The sequence below is a fragment of the Micromys minutus genome (genome assembly GCF_963924665.1).
Source record: "Micromys minutus genome assembly, chromosome: 5".
Taxonomy (NCBI): Eukaryota; Metazoa; Chordata; class Mammalia; order Rodentia; family Muridae; genus Micromys; species Micromys minutus.
Window position 1 is genome coordinate 81,258,108 of NC_137974.1, and position 25,917 is coordinate 81,284,024.

At 41.4% G+C, this 25,917-nt stretch overlaps 1 protein-coding gene across 1 annotated transcript; it reads right to left on the reverse strand.

Moving 5' to 3' along the window:
• On the reverse strand, window positions 1-25,296 carry RNF149 (ring finger protein 149). The gene is made up of 7 exons (XM_080916831.1): window positions 24,787-25,296; window positions 13,661-13,911; window positions 12,355-12,423; window positions 9,008-9,090; window positions 6,657-6,753; window positions 4,027-4,219; window positions 1-1,077 (listed from the first exon to the last, which is right to left on the reverse strand). The coding sequence occupies exons 1-7, from the start codon at window positions 25,232-25,234 to the stop codon at window positions 1,034-1,036; spliced, it is 1,185 nt and encodes a 394-aa protein (XP_080772957.1). The 5' UTR covers window positions 25,235-25,296; the 3' UTR covers window positions 1-1,033.
• Window positions 25,297-25,917: the final 621 nt, after the last annotated feature.

A 25,917-nucleotide genomic window follows, 5' to 3' on the forward strand; every position in this document is an offset into this window, starting at 1 on the left:
AATTAACAACAAAGGACTCCTTGCTCTTTAATGTGTGTATCTAAGCACTACACAGAACTCATACAACAGTCTTCAAAGACTTCACCTATCAGAACATCAAACAGGAAAGGATAAAAGGTCACAGTATTGAATCGGCTTAAAATCTCATTAGGACAATGTTATTTTAGTCTAACAACAAAATCAAATTTTTAATTAAATATTTTTGAAATATACTAATTATTCAAAAACATTACAGTATGCCTACTTGATTTTCTTAATGAATCAATATTTTAATGCTTTTTAACATGCAATATGGCATTTTTGCCAGTTTTTTTTTTTTTAATTTGTAGAAAACCATGGATAAGTTCCCTTCTCCTTCCAAGTGTGAAAAGAAATTAGGCAAAAAGGTAAAAATGCAAAATCATAAAATCACCTAGTGTTCTTTTCACAATTCCACATAATAAAAAGGTATTCGTGGTTCTAAAGTCTCTATGGACAATACAGTGAAGACAGCTGATTTCTCTCTCCCCTTAACTCCTCTGTAGAAGTCTTGCTACGCAGCCTAGGGCAGGCTTGAACTCACGATCCTCTTGCCTCAGCCTCCTGAGTCTGTAGGTGTACACCACTGCCCATGGCAAGGTTTCTTATTTTACAAGTTCTAGAGTCTACTTCAGGGAAAGTTCATGTGATCAATAAGGAATCACATTTCACAATTCAACTTAGTGAACTTTGTCTAACACAGCCTGAGAAACAGAATGCTTTATAGTACCACAGAAACTAGTCTAGGACTCAGAAACAACCCCTCCACACACATCTGTGACAGTTTGATACAACGAAATTTATGATAGACATCATACTTTAGTAGATAAATAGATGGAGGCTAATTAAAGTCTTTTAGGAATAAAATATCTCAGCCCTTTGTATATCAAACCTGAATCTGAAAGGTAAAATAAAATCCAGTTTTCAAGTATACAAACTATGCCCTAGAGTAAAAAACTGAGTGTCCTGTATTCAAGCCAAGGCTCTGTCGGTGAGGCTGTCAGTGAAGACTGTGCTAGCAGACGGGTCCTCCATGCTGAGGGTCACTCCTGCCGGCTCCTACAACAAAAGCATCAAAAACAACCCTAGGTCAGTTGGTCTGTCCAGCTTGTTACACATGTGGAAATAATAACTCAAGAAACAAATTATAGAAACATTTAAATGAAATTTACGTGTAAAAATAATGGTCTGTTTCAAACACAGTAACAGAAATACAGAAATATCCTTTCATCCAGTAAGTTTGACAGACAGGCTTTCTAGTGTTATCTGAGCCAACATTCATCTGGTGACTGTTTATATGTCCCAAGTGGGGTCATGTTGAGAAAAGATATTTAGTTTTCTTTCTGGACTCAGATCACAGTAGTATATATGCACTTTGACTCAGAAGGATTCGTAAAACCAAATTCCTCACTATACTGAACACGCTGCTTTGTAATGTGGTTAGCCAGAGAACCGGTGAGATTAAGCCCCAGCTTTATGATCCCGTGAAATCCATTCCCTAGAGCCACCATAATGCATTCCTTTTCTTCTTTCTGTAGTATTGCCTTAAAACTTAAGTTCTAGGGGCTTGAACGATAGTTACGCTTGTAAAGTTCCTTCTACCTCAGCCCAATCTCCAGAACGCTCCTAAAAAGTTGGGTGTGATAGTGTGTGCTTATAATCCCAGAGCTAAAGAAGTGGAGAGGGATGAATCCCAGAGACTCCCAGCCAGTCAGCCTCATCTTACCAGGCAAGTCCCAGGCTAGTAGGAGATTTTCTCTCAAAAAACACAGTGGACGATACCTCAAAGAATGAGGCCTTAGTTTGACCTCTGACCTGCACACACATGTGCACACTGCACTTATACCTGCACACACACATGGAGCTCACCCTCCTGACATATACATATACAATAAAAATGAAAGTTCTAACCATTTGTGTTGAGTTTTCCAAAACATGTTAAAAGACAATCCAATTCAATTTAATCTTACTGTTTTGGAAATCTTTTTTTTAGGATAGCCAAATTCAAGATTAGAAGCATCAATTACTCAATTAAAATAATATTTTATCTATAGATTATTTTAATTCTAATAAAAAGGTTGGTGGGACTTTAACTGACAAAGTAAAATTTTTATTTTGTGTATATGGGTATTTTGCCTGTATGTATGTATGTATATAGGTATGTCATATGTATGCCTGGTGCCTGTAGAGGCCAAGGAGGGTATCAAATCCCCAGAAACTAGAATTACAGAGTTGTGAATCACCATATGAGTGCTAATAATGGAATGGATCTCAAGCCCTCTGGAGGAGCACCTAGTGCTCTTAACCACGGAGCAATCCCTATACTCTCTCTTTTGCTTATAGAGATGTTTTTACTATGTAGCCCTGGCTAGTCTGGAACTCCCTACATAGACCAGGCTAGACTCAAAATTCAAAAGATCTTCCTGCCTCTGCCTCTAAAGTGCAGGAATTAAAGGCATGCACTATCACACCAGGCTCAAAAATAACTTCATAACTAATCTTTAAAAAATACAGAAGAGGGGGTAGCAAGATGGTCCAGAGGGTAAAGGCTCTTGCTGCCAACCCTGGCAATCTGAGTTTTATCTCTGGGACTTACAGTAGCGGAGTACTGACAACTCAGTTATCCTCTGGCTCCTACACTCACGAGATGACATACGTGGATATCCCAATAAATAAATGAGTGAAAAAATTAATCAAAGGGGAGTAGATACTGTGATGCAGCTCAGTGCCTGCCTAGCCTGCACACAGCCCCGAGTCTGAGCTAAGCACTGTAGAAACCAATGTAGAAATGCATGCCGAGAACCACATCTGAGAGATAGAATCAGACAGTCAAAATTCAAGGTCATCTTCAGCTATCCAGGGAATTTGAGGCTAACCTGGTATACATAAGACAGTTTCAAAAAGAATTTTGGGGAAAAAAGAAATGCCACAAATATTACTAAAACATAGGTCAAGAAGTTTCTAATGAACCATAACAAACCAAGAAGAAAAAGACTTTCCTATTTAGCATGCCATAAAAGCCCCAAGATGCTGAAAGACAGAGAGGTTAAGAATATAGAAGTTAGGCCCTGGAATAGAGTCACATGGCAGTGATTTTGATTAGCATCTCCAAATTCTGAGTCCCATCCCCAACACAAAGAAGAAATTAAGAAACCGAGGAAGAGGAAACAAAATATATTACAAAGTTCTTGTACTTTCTATATTCAATTTTAGAAGTTCTAAGAAAGGGCTAGAGGTATTTGTCAGGCAAGCCCAAAGCCCCAGGCTTCACTTGGGCCCACTACAATTTTTTAAAGCATTTCTAAGGGAGTCCAGCGTTTGAATGAGAAGGTCCGCAGGCTCACGTGCTCTGGGACTGTGTGTCTGGGAAGGATTAGTAGTGTGGCCTTGCTGGAGAAACAATGGCACTGGGGATGAGGAGTCTCTCCCTCCCTCTCACGGTGGATAAGCCATGAGCTCAGCCACTGCTCCAGTTATGGAGTCTGCCGCCATGCTCCCACCATGATGGTCATGGACTCTAACCTTCTGGAACAGTGAGCCCCAATAAATGCTTTCTTTTAGTTGTCGTGGTGTTTTGTCATAGCATCAGAAAAGTAACTAAGAGCTTAAACTAAGAATTGCTACAAAAAAGCTGTTGAGTTGAAAAGCAGTGGCAAGAAAACCATGACCACAACATGCTACACAATACGACGAAACTACAGAAACCACCAGAAACAGACATGAATTAAGCAACTCAAAAATAATAATAATAATACTAAATAAATAAATAAAAAACTTAAACAGAACATGGTCCTAAAAATTTATCTACCAAATGATATAGAAAGAACACCATACATCCAAACAGTCTACCAAAACAGCATTTGTGTGACACCCCCATTTTTGAGACTATATGCATCAAGGTAAAACGGCGTCTCAGTGTGGCTGTGGTCTTTGTTTCTGCTTTGGTGTCGTCTGCTCGCTATCCCTCCATCACTGCTAACAGCGTGGTTCCACCCCGAAGCCACATACCTAGTAACGCTGTGTCCTCCCCTGCATCTTCTTTAAGACAGGGGCGATGTGGCCCAAACTCGCTTGAGGAAGAAGATGGAAGGTTGCTTTCACTCCTCTCCTCATCTTGGGATGTCACACTCAAATTCCCAACAGAAACACTTCCTGGGGCAGCTTCTGGGATGGGTAGCTCCTGTGCATCCTCAGGGTCCCCCTTGAGAGGCAGACAGAAGGCAATGGCTTTCTCAGTGACATGACCAGTGTGGGGTTATTTTACTAGTAAATTCAAGACAGGTATCCTTGAATCTCTACAGGGAACCTGGTGGGCAGCACACCACCTTCTGCATCCAGCCAGGCAGCTCTCTACAACCTACAGTATGGTTTGTTTTCCCTCCCTACTTGATGGAAGTTGTATCTCCCTTTTAAATTATTTAAACAAAGTGGCTACTTCCTGAAAATGTCTTTGTGCAGAGTCTGTGAACCTGTACAGCCTCACTGCAGCTCAGTCCCAGTGACTGCCCTGGGCCATTTTACAGCATGGCAATGGGATATCAGAGACAAATAGGCTCTGAATAGCTGAAGGCTTCCTTCAGATTTTTGTTTTAAAAACCTGTTCTTGACTATGGTTTGTATCTACCATCCCTTTGTTGCACTGAAGGAAGATAATGAAGGCATGGCCTTTAGTCAAACTCCATTAAGCCTCAACACCAGTGGGTGGGTGTCTCAGACATTCTTTTTGCTGAACTTAAGAGCCACAGATGCACGTGGGCGGGTGAAACTGCTGGAAGGTGACTAAGGGTTTGCAGGCTGTGAGCGTGGGGTTCACAGGCACTCAGACGTCTCTGTTCTGTTCTAGGAGCATTTTAAAACCACCCCCTCCTCCCTCACCAGTAATTAGACATCTTAGAACATATCAAGCAAAAATTCCTGTTGTAATTTCACAATGGCAACTCCTGTTTAGCCTCATCCCAAGCTGTTTCTCAACAAAGCTGCCAAACTAACTCTCCACCAAGCTCCACCTGAGTTCCATCCCTGTGCCCGCACCACCCACCTCCTATACAAGGTGAGAGTCCCTCAGCAGCCCATGTGGCATCTACCACGTCCCCAGTTGGTCTGAAAGTGAAACAAACCCCCAAGAATCCTTGCTCTAGCAAAGGGACTATACTTTATTATCTCTGAGCCAAGCTCAATTTAATATCGTAGACGCATTTGTTCGATTGTTTTTCCCCCAATGGATGTAGTGGAAATGGTGGCAAACCAAAGGTCTGCCTTAAAGTCTGTGTAAGGGTCACTGGGGACTCTACTGGTGAGAGGAAAATGGACCTTCTAAAACTGAGACACACCCTTAGTGCTGAAGTTACAATAGCTTCCTGTCCTTCATAAAGTATGCCACATACTCGTTCTCTGTATTCTAGTAAAAAATAACTCAACCTCATATAAAATGAAGACTCATTTCTAATATATAAGTGGGCCTGTACTCTCTGAACAAAATGTACAAGGATATGAGTCTTTGCTTAGCTAAGAACAGAAATCGGTCTCACATAAATGTCAAGAGCAAAAAGGCTAGTTTAGTTAGTCGCTCAACAAAGTTAACTTAGCATAAGCTTACAGTGCATCAAAGGAAGGGAATTCAAGACTTTGTCAAGAAAACAATTCATCAAGCTCTGTGTTTTCTCATTTAAAATTCTGAACCACAAAGAGTCAGACTCTTGTTACTAGACTTTCTACAGTAGAAGACATGAACTAAGCCCATGAGGGAGGTATGCTATCCCAGGCTAAAGGAACAGATAATTAAAAAAGCTGCCAATAAAGGAAGTTTAGGAGTTCTCTAAGGAAGACACATTTCAGACAACACAGGATGAGGCTGTAGTCCTTGGGTGAAACATATCAAGAGACACACCAAGCTAAAGGGTGAGGTCAGACCTGCAGCCCATGAAACCAGTCCTGTCCCGTGTGTAGTTCCTGGAATACCATCATAGATGCATACATGGCTGTTACAGCTTTAAGTTGCACACAATGTTCACCCAATGTATGCACTAGGGAGAATGAGTCCAGGACTTCAGCACAATGACTTAGATCACCTGGGGCCGCATTCCCAGTCCTTCACTGTTAGCTAAAATAAGATATAATTTTATTAATAGTACTTTGAGGAATAATAGAGTATATGTAAATCTAAAAAACAAACAAAAATCTATGGAGCCCAGAAACAGTGAGAGCAGGTATCAGAAACTATTGGGTATAGAATGTGTAAAATGTATCTCTGACGCCAGAAGGTAAAGAGGCACCTCTATTTCATACATTCTATGATTCAATTTACATAAAACCAAACATGCAAGCATCTGCACGCATGTACAAACATGCATGCCCAAGCAAACACACACAGAGCATGCTAGAGTATACAGAACTATGCTTAGTAAGTACAAACTGGGGAACACATTCTTATGTTGTATTATTCCGTCATAAACTCAGTTTAATTACTTATGTGGACTACTCTACAAATTCATTTTTAATACTGAAAACTTCTCTAAATAACAGTAAAAATATCAAAAGGAACATTTCATCTGTTTGCCTTGCCTCTAGTCAGTAATAAAAGGTAAGATACTCAGGAAGAACTGGGGTAGAGATTGAATATAAACAAAAATGTAACAAACCCAATATCCCAGGGCTTTGATGACATCAAGTTTACACATTGGACACGTTCGGTGATCCAAAAGCCATGGGTCAATGCATATTCTATGAAAAATATGCCTAAAAAAATTAAGTATGTATTAATGTCTTAAAATAAATGCTTGCATATCTTATAAAGGAAATAATGCATTTTACCAACATACCATCTATTAAAGTGAGTCAACCATACATCAACACTCAAGTCTACCCACTTGTCTGTTATTTTCTAGTCTATTTTCCACTTAGACTTTGAACTTAGTAGTGAATTATTTTTTTAAAAGTGAAAGCTCTTCGTTAAACAAAAATATGGTGGATCTATTTTTACCACATACTAAATTATACGTGCGTGCGTGCATGTGTGTGTGTGTGTCTGTGTGCACGCACGCGAGCGCACAGGCATATCTACAGTTTTGAGATTAGAATCTTGCTATGTTACTCACAGTTCTGAGATTAGAATCTTGCTATGTTACTCACGCTGGCCTGGAATGTACTATGTAGCTCAGGATTGCCTTGAACTCAGAATCCTGGTACCTCTGCTTCCCCAGTGTTAGGATTCTGTTATGTGCTACAATGCCCAATCATTTTTATGTGCTTAGTAGAACACGTACAAACTATTTAGGCTAGTAAAGTCCACAAATAAGGCATCAGTAATAAATGAATCCAAAGCTGATAGTATCTTCTTCAAGTCTATAAAGTGACTCAAGTGGAAATACATACTAACCATCTGAGTGGCAAAACAAACGGTTTATTTCCACTTGCACATTTTATAAGCCTCCTCTTGAATAAACATCTGTGCTACCAGAAAGGCACATCCACTTTCTTTTCTTGTTGGTTTATCTTGGTTTCCTGCCCTTCCCACATAATGTGTAAGATACAGACCTTGAAACCAGACAGACAGGACTGCAACACTAGCTGTGTGACTAGACAGCAAGACCCCAAGGAGCTGTGTCACCTTGTCTCTACACCCACACCACGAGCTGTCAGTGTGTGCATACACTATTCATTACTATTACTCTGCTGGAGACCTTCTTAAACAAAACCCTGCCAGTGCCATTAAAAACAGTAATTCTTACTTGTGAAAACCCTAGTCCAGGTTGTCACTCAAACACAAATTAAAACTCACTGGCCCAGAAAATTGCCCAAAAACAAGAAAGAAACTTCAGTTTTGTTGGGGAATGTTTTAACATGGGGCTCAGGAGAAAAGTGAACCAAGTAAACACCCCAATAAGGAGAGCAAGGGGTGTGTACACTGAGCACATCTGCAAAGGGCAGCTCAGTGCAGCAGTCAGCATGAATCTCCGCCTCTCTCCTGTGTAGTCTTGAGCATCACTCTGAAATCGGAAAACCTGTTCTAAAACCAGCCTCAAACTCTTCCAATGCTCGTGTGCAGAACATGATCAACCCGTATGACCTCAGTTCATTAAGCACCCACTGGGCTGATTGTGTATAAACTGACAGACTTTAGCCAGGGAACTGTGATACTCCTTTTATTTCCTCCACAGAGGTATCAAGAATTCAATCTACTAAAAAGAACCATATACATAGTAAAAAAAATTAAAAAAAAAAAGCTAATACAGTACTATGTAATTTGATTGTAACACGTAAAATATAATTGACATTTATTAGACTTCTTTAAGAAAATCTAATTTCTATACATAAAACAAGCCCTTTTGCTAATCAGCAATTCTTTTATGGGGGTGTGTTTTAGAGACAGGATTTCTCAGTGTAGGCTCAGCTGTCCTGGAACTCACTCTGTAGACTAGGCTAGCTTCAAATTTAGAGATTCTCCTGCATCTGTCTCAAAGTGTTGAGATTAAAAGTGTGAGTGTACCATCTCCTGGCTAATTAACAATTTTTTAAACAAAAAATTTTAAGTCAACTAAAGTAGCATATTATTAAAAATGAAATGGCTACTTCCCAGTTTTAAGTGCACCTGTGCTACTGAAACCTCAGCAAAGGGAGGATACTCATTTCATACAGTTTCAAAAGGAACCCACACCCACCCAGCGGATAAGGAATTGCAAACTGCCGTGGGTCTGAACGGCTTCTCACTTGAAGGCTCTCAGCCAGGATGTTCTTGCTTCTTTCCAGCTAGCATGTGCTCTGCATTACTGGGTGTATAAAGGAGACTAAGAGAGCCTTGATAAGACTAAAAGCCAATGCAAGACAAAAATGCACAGCAGCTCTTAGTGGCCACCTACAAGTCTCTGAAGACAGCATGAAAGATGAGGCAATTCAAGATCACAAGAACTTCCTGTCAGAGAACATGGAACTCTGTCAGAATGAAACTTGTTAAATAATTTGCAATATCTGAGTAGGAAAAAAGTATTCATACTTGCATGGCAGAATTCTGATAACATCTTTGACTTTAAAGTTTTCAATACACACTGCACAATTCTCAGCATCAACATCAATCCCCTGCAAAGAGAGGGAGAGTCACATGTACACACATTACACATGCAGCAACAGTAAGTTAGAAAAAAAGAAACCAACTAGAACAATGGATCCTACTCTATGCTGGAACAACCCGAACCCAAACACTTTTCCTTCTTACTGCTATCAAGCAGTTATTTGAAGACACTGAATGAAAAGGAGAGAAAACCATCTAGTCAATCCAGGCATTAACAACATTTTAAACAGTAAGTGTTTGAAGAAAAGATGATTAAGGGCTACAGAAATGCAAATCACTCTGTTTTTAGAGGTCTTGTTCCCAGGATGGCCTCAGGCTCATTGTGTAGCCAATGGTAACCTTGATTTTTCTCATGTTCCTGCCTCCATCTTCCAAAAATCTGAATTATACTCAAGAATCACCGGGCCCAGTTTATATGGGGCTGAGGGCTGGACACTGGACTCAGGACATCATCAATGCCAGATAAAACTCTACGAAGCTAACTACATTCTAGCCATGGCTGCTACTATGAAAAAAATATTTTCAAGTATAAAGCATAAAGAGAATGAATAGTGAAATAATCCTTTGGCTTCTGAAGTTATTTAAAAAGAAACCGTATCTCTGAAAGAACAGTTACAACGTGGAGAAAGTACAATGGCTACACATCTGAAATTTGACTTCATTACTGTTAACTCCTCCTCCCAAGTTAGAATGAGGTAACACCTTTGCCTGGAAAATGAACAAAAGTATCAAGAAACAGACATTGCTGGTGGTAGGATGGGAGAATTGGCAACATTTCTACATCTAAGAGTTCCCAGGCCTTAGGCTTTCGGTGAGTTAGCATGGGTCAGTGGAGCTGGGACAAGCTGAGGTTCTGAGACAGGCACTCAGAACCTCAAGCAGCACACACTTCTGAGGCTGCAATGTTTGGCAACTTCACATTATGAAACACAGCCCCACTACTCTTGAGTTATTGTTTAAACATACCCTTAACCACCTATAGCAATTAATGAGGAAGCAGTAAAAACCAGATTTTGAATGTATATACCACTATCAGCGACTTATTAAAGGTAACTTTAAAACTGTATTTGAAACTCCATTGTGTTATTTTATAAAAAGATTTAGTTATTATTTTTATATATAGTACCCCTGCATGAGTTTATGCATACCATGTGCATGTATGACATCTTACAGACCAGAAGCAGGAGCTCCTCAGAGGAAGAAGCAGTTAGGGGTGGTTATGAGCTGATGCAGGTGCAATAGATCAAAGCCAGACACTCTTAAGAGCAGTTAGCACTCTTGACCACCAAACCATCTCTCTCTAGTCCCTTAGATTATATGGCTGGAGAGATGGCTCAGCAGTTAAGAGAACTGACTGTTCTTCCAGAGGTCCTGAGTTCAATTCCCAGCAACCACATGGTGGCTCACAACCATCTATAATGAGGTCTGATGTCCTCTTCTGGTGACAGTGTCTCACATACATAAATAAAATTAAATAAATAAATAAATCCTTTAAAAAATAAATATTGTAACAAAATCTTTCACTTATATATCATATATTATACAAGAAGCCATTTTAAAATCCTTTACTAATTGACCAGCTTATATACTATAAATAGATCCATAAAAATTAGAAAAAATCACTTGTCTTCAGCACTGGGTAAGATGCTGACTGCAAACAGCCATTCTGTGTCAGTGCAGTGTAAAAATGCTCCCAATCCAGGCTCATGCTTTACAGACCAGGCCTTGTTCAATACTGTTTTGACAGTTTTAAAACAAGTTCCTGGTATCATACCAATGTTTTGTATAGGAAATATTTAACAAATGTTGGACATAGGAATATATCAATTTATTCATATTCTTAAGGGCTTGGCTCAGTAAGCTACACGTGAGTCTTTTCACATGCAAGGTATGAGAGTTTGTGCTAAGGGGGGGAGAAAACAACAGCAAGTACAGTAGTTTTAACAGTTTGTACAAAGTACTGATTTTCTTCCTGCAAATAAGAACAAATTAGATTTTAGTAATCAATTCTCACGGCCGAAGACCAGTATCTAATTTATAAATTAGTAAAAGAATCTTTTCTATTAATTTGTATAAAAAATTCTACACATACTCTGCACGATTAGTCATTAACTAGAAGCTCACTTGGTGATCTGCAGAGTAAGCACTCAGTACCTTGCATTAACTGTTAAAATCCCACTATGTTACGAGTAAGGTATGGGGCTAGCTGTGGTGGGGCACGCTTTTACTCCCAGCAGGCAGATCTATATGAGGTCCAGGCCAGCCTGGTCTACAGATGAAGTTCCAGGACAGCCAGGATACACTGAGATTCTGCCCCAAATAAACAGCAACCACAAAAGTTATTGGGGAAGAAAGCTTATCTTAATCCTAAATGTACCACAGAAGCCAGATTTCAATTTTTTTAAACTCAAAAGGTCTAAAATGTAATGTCTTTTAAGAAAAGTTCTTTATGTAGGCAGAGGAAGAGATGAGGCAGTTTCTTTCCCTAGTCTTCCTTTCATGAAGGGAAGTGAAGACTGGAGGGTATGACATGGAGTCTCAAAGCTTACTGACAGCAGTGAACAGTACGGGAGCACCCGAGGCAGCCCACATACAAGGCAGCAGGCACCACACAAGACCCAGGTCCCCCTGCGGGTCTTTTCTCAGGAGCCAGGCTCTGTGCTTCCTAACTGCTTTCAGTCTCTGACCAAGCAGGTCAAAATGGCTCCTTTTTAAACGTGTAGTTTTAAAAAATCTCCTTTCTCTCCTCTAGAGATGTACAGTATGTCCTCGCAGATGCTGAGGGACTTGGAGAGAATGCACACAGACTCAGATTCAGCAGAATGCGTTTAGAGGACCCACGTGCACACTTTTTAAATGCATAGCATCTGTACGGTCTTCACTTTGGCCTACAGAGACTTTCAAAGACAGGAATATTGGCACGGTATCATTAGAAAGCACATAAAATGTAGAAGCTACCTTTTAAGTCAAATTTACCGCACTTAGCCTTTGGGGAGTGGGTTCTGGACCCATCTAGGACTCCAAGCATGCTAAGCACGGGCTCCACCACGGAGCTCCACAGCTGCCTGTGACTGCGCCTCGTCACATGTAACTGTTGCGATGGCCCTTCATTCACTACACTTCCGTCCACTCTCCTTACAATCGGGGACACACACATGAAGGCCTGACGGAGCATCACAGCTTGTTACTGCTGAACAGTAGCCTGAGGAGAAATACTTCTCAAACCCACAAACACCCTCCTCTGAAGCAGACACAGCACAGGCCAGGCTTACCTTCTCTCCATGCTTCACAGTGTGCAGTGGAAGCTGGCCAATAACCTTCTTGGTTTCCTTTCTATGATTCTTGGGGAGGAAAACAGTATTATTAAATAGTCCTTTAAAAGTAACCCATATACTACAGTAAATGAAAATAGCTTAGAAAAAAATTAACTTTTAATATATATAAGAGCCACATCATAAGCTACTTGATAAGAATCATGATCATCATTATATAACGCTTCACTCATCATCATCATCACCATCACCACCATCATCACCACCACCACCATCATCATCATCACCACCATCATCATCATCACCACCACCATCATCATCACCATCATCACCACCATCATCATCATCACCACCACCATCATCATCACCATCAATCACCACCACCATCATCATCATCACCACCATCATCATCATCACCACCACCACCATCATCATCACCATCACCACCACCATCATCACCATCACCACCACCACCATCATCATCACCACCACCACCATCATCATCATCACCATCATCACCATCATTTGCTTCACTTAAAAGCCCTGACTGGACTTGAGCTCGAAGCAACCCAGGATTACAGACCTGAGCTACCATGCCCAGCTAAGAATATATTTATTTACTTACTTGGTAATGTACAATAGCAAGATTAAGTCAAGGGCCTCACAAATGCTAATTAAGTACCCTACCAGAGGGCTATATCCCCAGCCCAGGAATAGTTGCTTTTAATTCCATGTCTGAAAAAGTCTTCCTCTGTGTAATGGAAGTCGGGGACTCTCAAACTCTAATCATGGATTTAGCCACACTTTTTTCAAATTCCAGAAAACAATTCCTACACTTACATATTGGCAGAAAAAGTAGAGATGCCCAGGAAGACGGTACCAATGGTGCCCACGAGGAAAGAACCCTGCCTAGTTATCAGGCCAGAAAGCAGCTATGCATCAGGACCTAGAGTGCCATGGAAACCTCTGGCTCTTCTCTACACTGTTGCAGAGGAAGGGCCTGCCTTCAGAGAGATGGCTTGTTGGCCACTGCAGTGGATACAAAACAGCCCTTGGCCTTATGGTAGCAGAAAACAGGGCTGTCACATGCCCCTTTGCTAGTCCCCTCTGTCTACATAAAGACAGAGGGTACAAGTACCTCCAGAAACCAAATGTACAAAAAGTAACCCAATTAAAAATGTTATCAAAGTCATATGACTTCAGTAAGTAAGCTGAAATTAGTGTGGTTAAATGTAACTTCAAGTAGTATATAGACTATATTTATGAGTTATTATTTAAAAATCAAAATAAAGTTATCCATAACTACCTGACTTCCAAACTGTGAGCCAGTATATAGGAAGCGCTGTATATAATAGAATATTAGCCATGCTAATGAGATAATCATCATCGTGATGAAGGCAATGGCCACAAACACCACAGACTGACCGCTGATGAACTCCTGCATATGACGAGTACCAATCTCTATGCTCATTTTTACTGGAATTCCTTTGTGCACCAGATCAAAAATTTCTCGTCCTTTTGGGTAGCTAATCATAATGACGACTATGTTTCCTGTTCCTGTGCAAAACAACAAAAAAATAGAGAAGACAAAATTAGGTAGAGTTAAGAGTATGTACATTTGAAAACGTCAATAAAAATGAATAATTTTCAGAAAAACATCAACTGCCAAAACTGATCCCAAAAGAGAACATAGGCTCCCTGAAGCGAGAAAATCACTATGAGTTGTTCTCCCAAAACCTACGACACCATGAAGATTCAAAGATGGTTCTATCATCAGACCTTTAAGAAACACAAAATACTGGTGTATTTAAACTGTTCCATGGCTAATTAAAAGTAAGAAAAGGACACTTCCAGGTTATGTGGTCAATGTCTAATCCAGAGGTGGAAACAGCAGACTCTCAGGACTGTACAGTTAGTGAAGGCCAGCCTGACTACACTGCGAGACCCTATCCCAAAAATCAAAAAAAGAGCTGGGGCTGGGGTTCAACAGTAGAGTACTTGCTGAACTCCAGAACTATAAAGACGTCTAAGATTATAGAATTAGGGATGTCTATAGAGTGAGTTCTAGGATGGCCAGGGCTACACAGAGGAAAACAACAAACAAACAAAATCAAACAGGGACTGTGAGAGCTCTTCTGTGATCACTACTATTCTTTTCCCTGAACCACTGGCTCACTCACTATGTAGACCAAGCTGTCCTGGAACTCACTGTGTAGGTTTGAATGGCCCGTAACTCACTCTGTATCAGGCTGGCTTAGAATTCATGGAAATCCACCTGCCTTGGTGTCCCAAGAGCAGGGATTAAGGTGTATGCACTACCCCACCCAGCTTGTGCTCACTACTACTTAATACTCCTTTTGAAGACAAGAGCAGACCTGAGAGAAAGTCTATGTTTTAAAATGGCTGTTTTACTGAGAAAATAATTCAGACACTACACCAAACAAACAAACAAACAAACAAATAACCCACCAGCTTTACAGCACAATTCGGTGGCTTAAAGACTGGTAAGTACCACAGTTTAATTACATCCCATTCCATCACCCGAAGGAATCCTGGGTTCATCCATCAGCAGTCAACTCTCAGCAAGTGAGTTAGAAATATATGAAAATGTGTTTCAGCTATCTGTAAGACCAGCAAAGATCTAAGTTTTATATAGTCTACTGCCAAGATGCACAAGTCAGTGTGTTTGTATACTTTGTGTGTGCCGGGAGGGGGGGTATTAGAGAGATGGGGGTGACATGAATTGAAAAGTGTAACTGTACTTACCACTTTTTAAAAGTTTAGAGTGGGGTGGGGTGGGGTGGGGTGGGGGATGGCTTTGCCTGAGTGCTCACCTACTAGCAGAAAGCTGACTTCTATCTTCAAGACCAGGAAAAGAATTTAAATCCACTTATCCATACCAACAGTCTACTGAACTGTCTCCTTCAGTTAGTTTTTAATAAGCTGATGTTAAACCAATCTAAGTAAAAGGACAGACGGGACTAGTGTCTGAAGGGGCGGAGGATACCTCAATGGTGCATGTGTGCTTACTACGGGAGAGAAAATTTAAACTCTCTAAAAGTGTTTGTTTCATGCTGTATGAATGAGACCCCAGTTGCAGTCCCCAGTAACAAGCAATTTAAAGAAATCTATCAGGTCTTCAAAGTCGTGGGATACCTCCAGCTTGAGTCTACAGAGCCCTGCCAAGTCTGTCTGTTAACTGTGCCCAGATTTCAAACACACTTAGGCTCTCTCACTGACTGTGCTGCAGACAACACCAGCACGAGGCTGTGCTTTTCTTTTTTCTTTTTTTTTACAACTTTAATATATTTTAATGCACAATAGACCACATTCCTTTTACAGAACTTATTTGAGACTGTCTGAATCAGCCAAGAAAAATGGAATTTCTAAATTGAAAGATTTGACATTTGATATTTTTCACCACTACTAAGAATATATAAATTCGTTTAGTGGCAGTATGCAAGAATACATTTATTTTTGTTCTGCAATTACATCTTCAGTTATCTCTTCCTGGAAAAGTATTTAACAGAACAGTTGATGTTTTTCACTTAAAGAACATAATCAAGCCCTAAGCCAATGTACAGAGAATTTAATTTAGATTTCATTGTCTTTTGGATATACTTCCATGAATTACTTCAAGTTATATTTTCTACAATTTGTTCAGAGCAAATGCATCATGTGGAAGAGAATTTTATTGTTTGGCAGATGAAAATGAGACATATCTGGTAATATTACAGTTGACTAAAATATTTCTAATAAAAAGGACACTAATAGGATGTTAAACACTTCATGCACATTCTTTTCTGTTTGTTATTCTTGTATATTCTAGGAGAGACACCTGTATCTTAGAGAGTTTAAATTATATTACCTGTTGTTATTCCCACAAAGAGTTATATTAAAGGTTACGAAGTTTAAGAATATTAAGTAGTAACTCAACTTTGAGTGCCAATTGTTTTATTTTGTTTATAAGGCTTTGAAAGTCTTGAAAGTCTTGCTGTGTATGTTTTTTTTTAATTTTTAAAATTTTTTAACTTTATTTTAAAAAACAAAAATAAAAGAAAAAATTTTAAACATTTTTGCATAAATGTATACAAATACATTTTTGTTAGTGCTTGGTTTTTTTTTTTTTTTTTGTTTTTTTTTAAGGTTTGATACTCTGCATTAAAGGCTGTACTTTTCTAATGGTCACACTGATAGGGATAAAAGAATTCAGAAGCCTAGGTTTGTGAACTGCATATTCATCATTTTCCTGGTAAGCAACAACAAAGTTCTGATGTAGGTTAAATGGCACAAAAATACTTAACCAGACTCCCCAAATATCACTCCTGAGACTACTTAGAAGTACAACTTTCCAGTGGTACAAAAGCTGCTTCTTCCACACTTGCAGTAATGTGTCTCAAAAATCTTCCCTCTCTAGCCTCACTTTAACCGGTTTTAGACATAAATACACCTTGGGGACAAGTTGAGATGACTCAACAGGAAAGCGCACTCACTGCTTTATAACAACTCTAGTTTTAGGAGATCTGATGATGCTCTCTGGCCTGTGTGCGCACTTGTACACATATGGTGCCCACAAACTTGAGCAAGAACAAATTTTAATAATAATAATAAATAATTCCTTAAAAACACCAGCTCTTTCCCTGGAGAAACATGGCAATACTGTGGACACGTGTAAATGAGGGGGACTGTTTGGTTCCTGCACCTATGAAACAAATCTTTGATTTTACCCCCCTTGATTTCTCTCCTTGACCTGCCAAGTTTCCCTCCCCCACCAAGGGCCTGCTGTGACAATCTAAATGCCCATCAAAAGACAGGGCTATCCTGAGTACTTATGTGCACAAGGTGAAGCAGTAGCTCTGGCAATGTTCAAGAGAAAAAAGCAACAGGTAAAGTGTGGACGGCATGCTATCCTTAAAGATCTCCAAGTTCTCCCCTGACCAAACCAATGGAGGACCATGGAAGGCTACTGAAGGGATGAAGGCTATGACTAGATCTGAAGTCCTATGATAAATACTGTAATGTGTCTGGTCTCAAAGAAACATGGGCTAAGGGCGAAGGTGCCTATTTAACACATCAAAGTAGATACTGGCTGAAGTCTCTTCCCACTCACAAGTACCTGTTCCAGTCACCTGGGCTGGCATAGTCTGGCCCCTACCCAGGACCTCTCCATCCCAAAGGCCTGCTTCCCTTCTTATAAAGCCTAGCCACTATAGTTCTGGTCTTTCTGGTCCTCTTGGTCTCTCAGCTTGCTCCAGCCTCCTCCTCTGCCCTCTTTACTCTCATCCTCCCCACTTTCTCTCCTCTCCCAGTTCAGTCAGGTTGTGCTCTCCCTCACATCTACAATAAATGTTTTCCTCAACCACACTTTGAGCATTATGTTCTTTCTTTCTTCTTTTTCTTTCACTCATCTGGTAAAAACAGAGCATAGACTATGTGATCTTAGCAAGACATATAGTCCATAGCATTTCCACTGTGATCTTAGCCACAGGAACTTTGTTACTGAAATGTCAGAAGGGTAGCCTTCTAAGGTGGCCTCTGTCTGCAAGGTGATACTAGAACCAGTTTGAGCCTAGTGAGAGGAACCTGTAGTTTTCTCGCCATTGATGTCCCTGTTGTCACTGGAAAGACACACCTGGAAGCAAGTATTATCTCTAGGAAAATGTGTTCAGCAGTCCATAAACATGTATAACTAGGGCACAGCTATAACACACCTAAAATTACAACACAGTACAAGCTAAAAGCCTTTTTGTTGTTAAGACGGGGTTTCTCTGTGTAATAGTACTGGCTGCCCTGTAGACCAGGCTGGCCCCAAACTCAGAGATACACTTGTCTCTGCCTCCCAAGACTCATGCCACCACCACCTGGGCTGCTAGAACCCTTTTCAATGAGAAAAGAAACGGGTAGAACATTTCAATAGAAACAATGGTACATGGGGCTGGAAAGATGGCTCAGCAGTTAAGAGCACTGTCTGTTCTTCCAGAGGTCCTGAGTTCAATTTCCAGCAACCACATGGTGGCTCACAACCATCTGTGATGAAGACGGGTACGATAAAGCAAATAAATAAATCTTAAAAAAAAAAAAAGAAACAATTGTTGTCATCTCAGTTAAAAGCTTTCATACTGAATCTCAAATGGCTTCTATTCTGTAATTACCAAGTGATCGATGGGGTGTGGGGGAGGGGGAGCTGCCATACTGGCATTCTACAGCTGAGGGCTCAGAAACCTTCAGGGAGTTGTTCAGTGTTACACACCACCTGGAAATGCTGGTTCTCAGGGTCAGAAAGTTCATTCCTTGAATCTTCATGTAGCTCCAGTGTAGCTACAGAGCCAGACTTTTGTTCAGATCTCACCTCCTGCACTGCCAGAAGCACCGCCAGGGGTGTTTCTGGACAAACTGCTCTCTGCGAATGCTTTTCAGTTTGTTTGTTTGAAATAGTCTAAGGATGATTCTTCTTTGGACTGCCACTTACTTATTAACAAGCAGTCAGAACATAAAGAACTATAGATTTGAGGGATAATCTTGTTCAGAATAGAGGGAAAGCTTTCCCTGAGAGGAACATTTACATTTTATCTTCAAGAATAGAAAAAGTTCTATGAACCAAAGGAAAGGAATTTTTCTAGGTTATAAAACTATCTTAGAATCATATTTAAGGGACTAGAGAGATGGCTGAGTGGTTAAGAACACTGGCTCTTGTTCCAGAGAACCAAGGTCAAATCTCAGCACCCACATGGAGCTCACAACCATCTATATAAGTATGGTTTCAAGGGATTCAATGCCCTCTTCTAGCTTCTGTGGGCACTGAAAACAGACAGTGCACAAATACAGCATGCAGGAAAAAAACTCAAACAAGAGACAATAAAGCTTTTTAAAAATTATATTTGAAATGGTGATGAGTCTAGTTTGGCCAGTTACTAAAGAACAAGCCATTTTGTTAGATGAAGAAGTGAAAAGTTAACCAAGATGAAAAAACAGCACACTTAGCTCACTGAGTGAAAAAAAATATAGTATTTTTAAGCTGTGGCCTACAAAGTAGACTGGGCTCCTTGTGAAACAGACAGCAAGACTGCTTCCAGGACTTACTGCAAAAAAAGTCATGGTGACCTTTTCTACTCTGCAATGGACTCCCTTTTCATGAACATTTTCAGGTGCTCCAAACCCTGTAATCACAGGAGGCTGAGGCAGAGGAGTTCTCAAAGCCAGCCTTACAGCAGGGCAGGCAGCTGAACAAGCAGCAAGACAAAAGGGTAAGACGGTGCTAGCTCTGGAGGGAGCTCAGGCATAAGCTAAGGGACACTGAGCACATCTACCAGAGCACCAAAGCTACAGAAAAGAGAGCAAATCAGCTCAGGTAATTTTGTACAATGGTGCCTACATTGGTGCAGAGAGAAAAATCTCAGCTAAACAGGTGAATTTCCTCACAGAAGGCACAGAGACTTGAAACAGAAGAAACAAACCTTTGGAATTCTTTTTCTTCCCCAGGGCTTAGTGTCCTTATCATTCATCCATCTCTGTACCTTACCTGAGGCAGACAGGGCCCCGAGGGGAGTTTGTTTTATTCCGGTCTAGGCTGAGCACAGGGTCACTGCACTTAGTATCATCATAATCTCTTTGAATAACAGATACAAAACAGAATTTATAGCAGGCCAAATTAGTAGTAACAGAATTTTAAGTTTTCCTATGCCAAAAAATAAAACGTAACCATTTTCTTCTCAAATTTTTGTGTTCCTTTTGCTACCTTGTCAAAAACTAAACAAACACACAGATAAAGCATTTGCACTTGTACAATAACTTTAAATTTTAGTATCAAGATATGAATGTAATCTAATATTTTTCCTCCTGAGGAGACTAAAGACTACTTCAGTACTGTCTTGAAGAAGATAAGAACTAATGAAATATTTAAGTAAGCAGTAGGTTAAATTTCTGGTGGAAAAAACCAATTTAGCAGCAATAATTGATCTTAAGGTTCCAGTAAAAGAATCTCCTCAACTTTCAGGTTTTCTTTTTTATAAACAAGCTGCCACATTCTAGCCACTTCTATTTCCCTGAAGAATCCTTAACAAAATCAAGGTTTAACTTTTACAGTTTAACTTTTACAGAGACTCCTGCTCTACCTGTATACATTGTCAACAATTTTAAAAATTGTGTGTTGAGTACACACGTATACATTCAAGTGAGGTGCCCAAGAAGGCCAGAGGAAAGACTCAGATCTCCTGGAGCTGGAATTACAGGCACCAGTCATCTGATATGGAGCTGGGAATGAACTGCGGGCCTCTGCAAAAGCAATACTCACTGTTAATCACCGGTCTCAGACCACCTTCCACACACCGTGTCTAATTTCTTTATAGGTCTCTCCTCACTAGACAAGTAATACCTGTTCAATTTATCAGCGTTTTGAGGCATCCAGCAGGGATGGCCCATGGAAGGTTTCTTTATGAATGGATGGATTTGAAAAACTGGCTTATCTTCCAGGGCAACAACAAGACTTCAAGAGAGGAATTACAGTAGAGGAAATAATCTGGAATCTAAGTGTCTTGTTATACAAAATAGAATTTTTGGATGGTTCGGCTAGGGTGAAATGAGGACAAAATTTGTAATGGGACACTATATAATTATATTTTGTATGATTTGGTTTTGTCAAAAATTTGGGAGGTGGGGTAAGGAAACAGACTTGTAGAAATGGCTCTGTGGCTAATAACACTTGCTCTTTAGCAGGAGGCCTGGTGATTCCCTGGACGTAACTCCAGTTCCAAGTGCCCTCACATAGCCTTCACAGGCATCAGCCATGTATGTGGTTGGTACACTTACATACATGTAGACAAAAACTCATACACATAAAATAAAAATAAATAAGGAGGTTAAAAGAAGAACTAAGTACCAGTACAAGCTATTTATCGAGACCCCATCATAAGCAAACATGAAAACACAAAACAGCAAACACTTTACCTCAACCTCTTCCCGCAGAAGGGATTTCTTGTAAATAGCACAAAATACTCTTGCTGAGAGAACTCTGTTGCAGCTTTGCCATGTGAGTTCATTTCAGACCTTTTAGTCTTTTGCAACACTGTTTCTGCTACACAGAAGTCCTAAGCCCACCTACCACACATACAGATCCTGAACCATTTTACATTTATCCAAATACATCTTAAATTTGAATGTGAAGTTGTAATTTTATTGAGAGCAGAGTATCACACAGAATCAATAACTGATTATCTACACATAAAAGACCATTTAATATGCACTACCAGTACAAAATGAATATCTCTCAATATATAGCTTCTCTAAAGTTGGTTCTTTTTCTTTTTTTTCCAAAACTGAGTTCTAGGAGCTAGTCACAGTGAAATTTTAATTAAAAGTCTTATGCTTCCCCCATCACTGCAATATCGTGGCCATTTCAGTGGTCTTAAAAGACCTGAGTAGTCTTTAAGGGTTGTATTGTGGCCTTACCATTACCAGCCTTTTCTGAATGTCTGCAGGGCCATTCAGGTAAGCAGACTGATGGCTGGCTAAAGTGGGTATTCTTCTGTATCTCTCAAACACCCTTTGACTTACCGAAATTCAACCCCTTTCTCCACCCCTCTGCCAATTGTTTAGCACTCAGTAAATAAACATTCAAGGATGTAAAATGTCATTCCTAGAAAGTCATGCCAAAATTTCAGCTGGAGGAACGTGTTACTTATTAACCTACAAGAGCTACAGTAAGACCAACTCTTAAGACTTTCATGGCTTGGCTTTTATCTTTTTTCACCTATCTTGGTCAAGATAATTTCTACAACTTATCTTGGGCACCAACACTCAGCCACTCAATAGGCTTTCTAAGCACCGGCCTATCCTTCAGTTCAGTATAAACTTTTCTGGCCCGTGAAGTTATGTTTATCACTACTGACAGACCACAAACACATAACAGGCAGGCACTTGTCTTAGGTATTTCCAACAGGCAGGTACAATGCTGGGCCCAAAGAGGCTGCTAAACTTAAGTCTGCTAAAGCTAGACTGTAAGGTAGAACTGTAGTCCTTATTGTTGTTCTGAGAATATGATCTTAAAGTACTGATTCTTTAAAATCCTAGACTTCAATGATGATTTAAAATTTAAAAGCTATCTAGGCTAGATTCCAGTGAGAGAAGCAATGAGTTTCAGAAGAACTGGAAAACTTCTGCCCACAACTTAGGAAGGTTATCAGTATTCAATTTCAGAAGCACGCTTCTACCTGTTTCATAGAAATCCAGTTTTACATCAGCACTAAGAACAGCTCAATAGTGGGTTTTCAATGCTTCAGCTACATTCGGGCTAAGCAGAGGAAACCAACCTAAGTCTAAACAGGTTCTTAAAAACAAAAACAAAAAAACTTTATCCAAATTTAAATAAGGTCTGTCAACTTCTCCCATCTTCTTAATTCTTCTCAAAGTGTCAGATTAGCAATATCTGGCTCCCAAATGGACTAAGTTCTATGGAAGCTCACTGTTCCATCTCTGCAGTGTCTAGAGCTGAAGACCAAGAGTATAACTTTATTTCCAGCTTTTCCTGCTTATCAATCACACTGCTACCAAATCAATTTTCCTTTGGGTCAGTGGTTCAAAATGCTAGATAATTGTGTTGTTCCCTGAAGTTCTGGCAAAATCTCAAGGCATTTCTGGTTGTTACAACTGTGGGAAAAACTTCTAGAACGTGGGAAGACAGGAATGTAGCTAAACATCCAATAGGTCACCAAGCAACCTTGACCAAGTTTTAAAATGCTTTAGAGTATGTTTCCTTAGAGATCTAACTTAAAAGGCCCTCAGGAAGATTCAGTCATTTGCATGAGTACTTTGAGACATTTCCCAAAATGATAATCTTCTCTTAAAAAAAAAAAAGACACTACAGAATTATTATAATGCTAAGAAAGCTAGAAAGGAGGCACAGATGAAGGGGAAAGACAAGATCCTCCACAGGAAGATGCTAATTAACATGACTGAGGTGTTTTCCTGGGTCCAGATAAATTATATGTCAACAATATAAACAAGACAGATTGCTGAGCCATGCTTAGAATAAGAGGTGTCTGCTTGGGAGGATATTAATGTCATTATTAAAAAATGCAGAAGGGTAGAGTTAGAAAATTGCAGGGTGATGAGCCTGTCATTGAAAAGAAAACCATCTACATTAGATGTGGGCGCATTCGCACATGTACACACCCAACATCAAGGAGCCAGCGGCAGCACACCAGCTTCTCTTCCCTGACAGAACTGGACTTGGGAAATGTATCTGCAACGCTAGGATCTCTCTTGAGCCTAGTGGAAAGAGGGAGGGCGTGTGGACAGTGACAATTAGGCTGATTTGCAATCACCTGACTAACTGCCTGACTCAACACCACCTCAGGGACATTTGTACTATTGTAACAAAGGACGGTGGTCCTGCGTTCTCAAAGACACCCAACGTCTTTGGGCATTTCTTCATTCTAGCAGATTACTTTCACGCCATTTCAAATGCTCCGTACCTTCTCCCACGCCACCCTATTACGCTTCTGCAATTTATACCCATTTCTCTAATCTGGAGTCAACCTTGAAAAAGAGTTGACCTGTAAGCTTAGCTCACTTCCTTGCCATCAAATGACCATCTTTCCTAACCGTGTATAAAAATGGCCAAAATCCAACGTCACTTTTCTGTCTTTATAAACTGTGTTGCATGTACACCAAAACAGAAAGACAACAAAAACGCAGGTCAGGAAAAAGGATGTCTTAGCTAGCAGCAAAAACTTAAAAACTGTAATCACAGGAAATTCAGAATGAGTCAACCGTGTGATGCCTTAAAGCTAATGTGATCTTAGAAGGCACAAAAGAAAATCAAATTCTGGGTCCCCGGAGAGAGCTCTGTCCCAAGAATGACATTTTGCCAACTCATCCCTGTCTGTCCCTGGAACAGCGTATTCAGGAGCGGCCTCCTGACAGAGGTAGCAAGGCCTTTCTTTCCTTCAATAAAAACAGTAAAAAGATTTCATCTGAAAGCAGAACTGTCCAAGCAACGAGTGTGTGCGATCACCCTACAGACGTCGTGAGATTAAGTTCAGCAAGAAAACCCTGGTTTTCCGATCCAGGCTTTGGAAAATATTCAGATACGCCTCGTCGAGATGAAGAAACCAAAATGAGCCACGAAGCCAATGCGAGTCTGGTGTGCGCTTAGCCTTCCACTCCTACACACTCACCGCTCAACCAACTTTGGGCGACGGTGAGCCGGCCTTTTTTAAGGGTCCGAGACCGGGATCTGGAGGCTTACAGCACTCGGTAGGACCTTCCTCCGGTGTGTTTGCTACTCCCCAGCCGAGGGCCCTTCCCTGCCTTCGCACCCACCCGACGTGAAGCTCCGATCCCAGCGAGTGTACGCACTTCCCTCCCCACACCACCCGGGACACCTCCAGGCTCGCCCCGGCCGCGGAGGGCAGCCCAGCGCCCCGGCTTGCTCACCCGCGTGCGACATGGGCTCGGTGGCGTTCCCGTAGCGCTTCTCGTTGTAGACCACCACGGCCGAGGCGTTCCTCCGCGCCGCCGCCAGCACCTTGTCCTTGAAGGTGCAGCCGCCTCGCGCCACCAGCGCCACCCAGGTCGCGTTGCCGAGGGCGCCGGGCGCCACGAAGCGCGTGTCGGGCGCGCAGCCCTCCGCGTCTGCGGGCGCGCGAGGGACGCCCACCAGGCCCTGCCTTTCCTCCCTGAGCGAGCTGTCGCCGAAGCGGCCGCTCTCGGACTCGCTCCACACCGTCAGGTTCGACTGCGGGTCCACGTACACGATGCTCACCTTGGCCGAGTACCACTCCAGCGCCCCGCCGCCCACCCCGGGAGTACACAAGGCCAGCGCCAGCACCGCGAGCGCATCCCGGGCTCCCAGGCCAGCCGCGGGCCGCCGCCGCGCCGCCATGGCACCCAGCCGAGCCGCTGAAGAAGAAGAGCGCGAGGAAGAGCGAGGCCGCTCGGTCCAGGCCGGCCCGCAACTCTGAGAAGGCGGCAGCCGCTCGCGAGAGACCGCCGAGCGTGGCGGGGGCGGGCCCACGGCGCACGCGCACCTGGAGAGGCGTGGCTGGGGGCGTGGCAAAGGAAGAGGTGGGGCCCTACGGGGCGTGAGAGTGCGCAGGCGCGAGGGTCTGTGCCGCAGGGCTGTGGACGGCCGAGCCGGAGCTTGCAGATGCTGTCCTGTGTTGTGCAACGCAGCTGCCCGAGTCCCCAAGTCTGGGGAAGTTTGTGCGCTCCGGGCCGCCAAGCGTGGGACTGTGGTTGTGTAAAATTTCTCAAAGGGTGGAGTTGGCTGTGCAAGACACGCGGCAAAGGTCTGGCTGCCTAAACCACTTAAAAAAAAAAGTAAAGTCAAGCTGTCCGGATGCCTTTTGTTACCAACTTTGTAATAGATTTGATTCTTCGTTGCTCTTTTCTCAATGGTTCGCTTCCATCCTTTTCCTTGGTTTACGTGTAGACCTCTGTTTGGATGAAGACGAAGGTGCTGCGTTAGTCAAAATAAAAAAAGGGAAAAGGATTTGTTTGGAAATGAATGCTGGCTGATAAGAGTCCTAGGATAACATAGTGGGTGGGTACTTTCTGTGTACCATT

Excerpts from the sequence above, each read along its gene's own strand:
- RNF149 (XM_080916831.1), bottom strand. The coding sequence starts at position 25,234 with ATGGCGGCGCGGCGGCGGCCCGCGGCTGGCCTGGGAGCCCGGGATGCG. Across the intron at positions 9,091-12,354 it reads CTGTGAAGCATGGAGAGAAG|GGGATTGATGTTGATGCTGA; the intron begins GTAAGCCTGGCC and ends CTCTCTTTGCAG. Across the intron at positions 6,754-9,007 it reads ATCAGAATTCTGCCATGCAA|GCATATTTTTCATAGAATAT; the intron begins GTATGAATACTT and ends TAATTTTTTTAG.